At 49.6% G+C, this 6000-nt stretch overlaps 1 protein-coding gene across 1 annotated transcript in view; it reads right to left on the bottom strand.

Annotated features, from left to right (window-relative positions):
- Window positions 1–474: 474 nt before the first annotated feature.
- Window positions 475–6000, bottom strand: part of LOC135513319 (gamma-aminobutyric acid receptor subunit gamma-3) — a 445846-nt gene continuing 440320 nt past the window's right edge. The window contains exons 9-10 of the mRNA XM_064936236.1: window positions 3938–3964; window positions 475–765 (exon numbers count right to left, since the gene is read on the bottom strand). Coding sequence (XP_064792308.1) covers window positions 475–765; window positions 3938–3964 — 318 coding nt within the window. The remainder of the gene's footprint in view (window positions 766–3937; window positions 3965–6000) is intronic.

Below are 6000 nucleotides of genomic sequence, written 5' to 3'. Positions count from 1 at the left end.
GGTCTTAATGTCCATGGCACCTCTCTCTCTCTGGTCTTAATGTCCATGGCACCTCTCTCTCTCTGGTCTTAATGTCCATGGCACCTCTCTCTCTCTGGTCTTAATGTCCATGGCACCTCTCTCTCTCTGGTCTTAATGTCCATGGCACCTCTCTCTCTCTGGTCTTAATGTCCATGGCACCTCTCTCTCTCTGGTCTTAATGTCCATGGCACCTCTCTCTCTCTCTCTGGTCTTAATGTCCATGGCACCTCTCTCTCTCTCTCTGGTCTTAATGTCCATGGCACCTCTCTCTCTCTGGTCTTAATGTCCATGGCACCTCTCTCTCTCTCTGGTCTTAATGTCCATGGCACCTCTCTCTCTCTCTGGTCTTAATGTCAATGGCACCTCTCTCTCTCTCTGGTCTTAATGTCCATGGCACCTCTCTCTCTCTCTCCGGGTTGCTGAAGGTATATATACCCTTCCCAGTTCAGCCTGCTAAAGGTACAGATAGCTGACCCAGTAGACTACATTAAACAGAATGAAGGATGTGGGGAAGAAGACCCTGGAATAAGCGTCCAGCTCCAGGATATCTATGTGGATGCGTCCTTTCCTCCATCCGCCTCCTCTACACTCATCGTAACAGCAGAAGAAGCTCTGGCAGTCCTTCCCTTCCAGGCACTCATAGACACAGGCGTCCTCAAATTCCTGCCAGTATAGGTTGTTATACGTGGAGTTGTTCAACTTGATCACCGTAGGGGCAGGTCCCATTTCCAACACTGAGTAGTTCTGGAGACAGACAGACAGACAGACAGACAGACAGACAGACAGACAGACAGAGACAGACAGACAGACAGACAGACAGACAGACAGACAGACAGACAGACAGACAGACAGACAGACAGACAGACAGACAGACAGACAGACAGACAGACAGACAGACAGACAGACAGACAGAGCGACAGACAGACAGACAGACAGACAGACAGACAGAGCGACAGACAGACAGACAGACAGACAGACAGACAGACAGACAGACAGACAGACAGACAGACAGACAGACAGACAGACAGAGAGACAGACAGAGAGACAGAGAGAGAGAGAGGACTTGGTTAGTGGAGTGACTCTCTAGGAGCGTACTGCCAGAACACAGAGATAATATCAGGTTTGAGATGAATGAAGTGCACTGTCATGTGTTGAGTCTGAGCATTCAGCATACAGAGAGGTCTGTCACTCAGATCTGTGAACATCCATGACTGTGTCGCTATATGGTGCCCCACTTTTGACCACAACCCACAGGGCACATAGAGGAACCCATAGGGAACCCATAGAGAAACACATAGGGCTCATAGAGAAACCCATAGAGGAACCCATAGGGAACCCATAGAGAAACCCATAGGGCTCATAGAGAAACCCATAGAGGAACCCATAGGGCTCATAGGGACACCCATAGAGGAACCCATAGAGAAACCCATAGGGCTCATAGGGACACCCATAGAGGAACCCATAGTGAAACCCATAGGGAAACTCATAGAGTAACCCATAGGGCTCACTGGGAAACCCACAGAGAAACCCATAGAGGAACCCGTAGAGGAACCCATAGGGCTCATAGGGCTCATAGAGAAACCCATAGGGCTCATAGAGAAACCCATAGAGAAATACATATAGAAACCCATAGGGCTCATAGGGAAACCCATAGTGAAACCTATAGGGAAATCCACAGAGAAACCCATAGAGGAACCCATAGGGCTCATAGGGAAACCCATAGAGGAACCCATAGGGACACCCATAGAGAAACCCATAGGGCTCATAGAGAAACCCATAGGGCTCATAGGGAAACCCATAGAGAAACCCATAGGGAACCAATAGAGAAACCCATAGGACTCATAGGGAAACCCATAGAGAAACCCATAGGGAACCAATAGAGAAACCCATAGGACTCATAGGGAAACCCATAGGGCTCATAGGGAAACCCATAGAGAAACCCATAGGGCTCATAGGGAAACACATAGAGAAACCCATAGGGCTCATAGGGACACCCATAGAGGAACCCATAGGACTCATAGGGAAATCCATAGAGAAACCCATAGGGCTCATAGGGAAACACATAGAGAAACCCATAGGGCTCATAGGGACACCCATAGAGGAACCCATAGGGAAACACATAGAGAAACCCATAGGACTCATAGGGAAACCCATAGAGGAACCCATAGAGAAACTCATAGGGAAACCCATTGGGCTCATAGGGAAACCTATAGAGAAACCCATAGAGGAACCCATAGAGAAACCCATAGGGCTCATAGGGAAACCCATAGAGAAACCCATAGAGGAACCCATAGAGAAACCCATAGGGCTCATAGGGAAACCCATAGAGAAACCCATAGGGCTCATAGGGAAACCCATAGAGAACCCCATAGGGCTCATTGGGAAACCCATAGGGCTCATAGGGAAACCCATAGAGAAACCCATAGAGAAACCCATAGGGCTCATAGGGAAACACATAGAGAAACCCATAGAGGAACCCATAGGGCTCATAGGGAAACCCATAGAGAAACCCATAGAGGAACCCATAGAGAAACCCATAGGGCTCATAGGGAAACACATAGAGAAACCCATAGGGCTCATAGGGAAACCCATAGAGAAACCCATAGGGAAACCCATAGGGCTCATAGGGAAACCCATAGAGGAACCCATAGGGCTCTGGTCAAAAGTAGTGGATGACGTATGGAATAGGGTTTTATTGGGTACGCAGCCCAGGTCTCCACATCTCTGACCTCATTCACAGGCTTAAAGACGAGGGCGTATCACATACATCTATCAATATCAGACAGAGCTGAGCAGCAACACAGACCCTGTCAATATCAGACAGAGCTGAGCAGCAACACCGACCCTGTCAATATCAGACAGAGCTGAGCAGCAACACAGACCCTGTCAATATCAGACAGAGCTGAGCAGCAACACCGACCCTGTCAATATCAGACAGAGCTGAGCAGCAACACAGACCCTGTCAATATCAGACAGAGCTGAGCAGCAACACAGACCCTGTCAATATCAGACAGAGCTGAGCAGCAACACAGACCCTGTCAATATCAGACAGAGCTGAGCAGCAACACAGACCCTGTCAATATCAGACAGAGCTGAGCAGCAACACAGACCCTGTCAATATCAGACAGAGCTGAGCAGCAACACCGACCCTGTCAATATCAGACAGAGCTGAGCAGCAACACAGACCCTGTCAATATCAGACAGAGCTGAGCAGCAACACAGACCCTGTCAATATCAGACAGAGCTGAGAAGCAACACAGATCCTATCAATATCAGACAGAGCTGAGCAGCAACACAGACCCTGTCAATATCAGACAGAGCTGAGCAGCAACACAGATCCTATCAATATCAGACAGAGCTGAGCAGCAACACAGACCCTGTCAATATCAGACAGAGCTGAGCAGCAACACAGACCCTGTCAATATCAGACAGAGCTGAGCAGCAACACCGACCCTGTCAATATCAGACAGAGCTGAGCAGCAACACAGACCCTGTCAATATCAGACAGAGCTGAGCAGCAACACAGACCCTGTCAATATCAGACAGAGCTGAGCAGCAACACAGACCCTGTCAATATCAGACAGAGCTGAGCAGCAACACAGACCCTGTCAATATCAGACAGAGCTGAGCAGCAACACAGACCCTGTCAATATCAGACAGAGCTGAGCAGCAACACAGACCCTGTCAATATCAGACAGAGCTGAGCAGCAACACAGACCCTGTCAATATCAGACAGAGCTGAGATGTCCCGTAACACCCTAAACAGCTTCAGAGATGTCCAGTAACACTCTAAAACAGCTTCAGAGATGTCCAGTAACATAACAGAGCCTCTGTTAGAACACAGCCAATCAAAGTGATTACAAGAAAGAAAAACGGACAAATAAATCATTTAGGTGACTTTAGAAGGCCGCTGTACAAATGTAAAAATATACGGGAGAGGTTCCTAAAATAACCTTTTCATATATATATATATATAGTATTAATAATGAAGGAGTTGACTTGGCTCTATCTTACCATTCTCTGGGTGTTCCGTGGTCTGGGTGTTGGGCTCTATCTTACCATTCTCTGGGTGTTCCATGGTCTGGGTCTTGGGTTGTGGCTCTATCTTACCATTCTCTGGATGTTCCGTGGTCTGGGTCTTGGGCTCTATCTTACCATTCTCTGGGTGTTCCGTGGTCTGCGTCTTGGGTTGTGGCTCTATCTTACCATTCTCTGGGTGTTCCGTGGTCTGGGTCTTGGGCTCTATGTTACCATTCTCTGGGTGTTCCGTGGTCTGGGTCTTGGGCTGTGGCTCTATCTTACCATTCTCTGGGTGTTCCGTGGTCTGGGTCTTGGGCTCTATGTTACCATTCTCTGGGTGTTCCGTGGTCTGGGTCTTGGGCTGTGGCTCTATCTTACCATTCTCTGGGTGTTCCGTGGTCTGGGTCTTGGGCTCTATCTTACCATTCTCTGGGTGTTCTGTGGTCTGGGTCTTGGGCTGTGGCTCTATCTTACCATTCTCTGGGTGTTCCATGGTCTGGGTCTTGGGCTCTAACTTATCATTCTCTGGGTGTTCCGTGGTCTGGGTCTTGGGCTCTATCTTACCATTCTCTGGGTGTTCCGTGGTCTGGGTCTTGGGCTGTGGCTCTATCTTACCATTCTCTGGGTGTTCCGTGGTCTGGGTCTTGGGCTCTATCTTACCATTCTCTGGGTGTTCCGTGGTCTGGGTCTTGGGCTGTGGCTCTATCTTACCATTCTCTGGGTGTTCCGTGGTCTGGGTCTTGGGCTGTTGCTCTATCTTACCATTCTCTGGGTGTTCCATGGTCTGGGTCTTGGGCTCTATCTTACCATTCTCTGGGTGTTCCGTGGTCTGGGTCTTGGGCTGTGGCTCTATCTTACCATTCTCTGGGTGTTCCGTGGTCTGGGTCTTGGGCTGTGGCTCTATCTTACCATTCTCTGGGTGTTCAGTGGTCTGGGTCTTGGGCTGTGGCTCTATCTTACCATTCTCTGTGTGTTCCGTGGTCTGGGTCTTGGGCTCTATCTTACCATTCTCTGGGTGTTCCGTGGTCTGGGTCTTGGGCTCTATCTTACCATTCTCTGGGTGTTCCGTGGTCTGGGTCTTGGGCTCTATCTTACCATTCTCTGGGTGTTCCGTGATCTGGGTATTGGGCTCTATCTTACCATTCTCTGGGTGTTCCGTGGTCTGGGTCTGGGGCTCTATCTTACCATTCTCTGGGTGTTCCGTGATCTGGGTATTGGGCTCATTCTTACCATTCTCTGGGTGTTCCGTGGTCTGAGTCTGGGGCCGTTGCTCTATCTTACCATTCTCTGGGTGTTCCATGGTCTGGGTCTTGGGCTCTACCTTATCATTTTCTGTGTGTTCCGTGGTCTGGGTCTTGGGCTCTATCTTACCATTCTCTGGGTGTTCCGTGGTCTGGGTCTTGGGCTCTATCTTACCATTCGCTGGGTGTTCCGTGGTCTGGGTCTCTGGCTCTATCTTACCATTCTCTGGGTGTTTCCGTGGTCTGGGTCTTGGGCTGTGGCTCTATCTTACCATTCTCTGGGCGTTCCGTTGTCTGGGTCTTGGGCTCTATCTTACCATTCTCTGGGTGTTCCGTGGTCTGGGTCTTGTGCTGTGGCTCTATCTTACCATTCTCTGGGTGTTTCCATGGTCTGGGTCTTGGGCTGTGGCTCTATCTTACCATTCTCTGGGTGTTCCGTGGTCTGGGTCTTGGTCTGTGGCTCTATCTTACCATTCTCTCTGTGTTCCGTGGTCTGGGTCTTGTGCTGTGGCTCTATATTACCATTCTCTGGGTGTTCCGTGGTCCGTGTCTTGGGCTGTGGCTCTATCTTACCATTCTCTGGGTGTTCTGTGTTCTGGGTCTTGGGCTGTGGCTCTATCTTACCATTCTCTGGGTGTTCCGTGGTCTGGGTCTTGGGCTGTGGTTCTATCTTACCATTCTCTCTGTGTTCCGTGGTCTGGGTCTTGGGCTGTGGCTC

This window comes from Oncorhynchus masou, chromosome 24, assembly GCF_036934945.1.
Source record: "Oncorhynchus masou masou isolate Uvic2021 chromosome 24, UVic_Omas_1.1, whole genome shotgun sequence".
In the NCBI taxonomy this organism is placed as follows: domain Eukaryota; kingdom Metazoa; phylum Chordata; class Actinopteri; order Salmoniformes; family Salmonidae; genus Oncorhynchus; species Oncorhynchus masou.
This window is presented reverse-complemented; position numbering and strand designations above follow the sequence as displayed.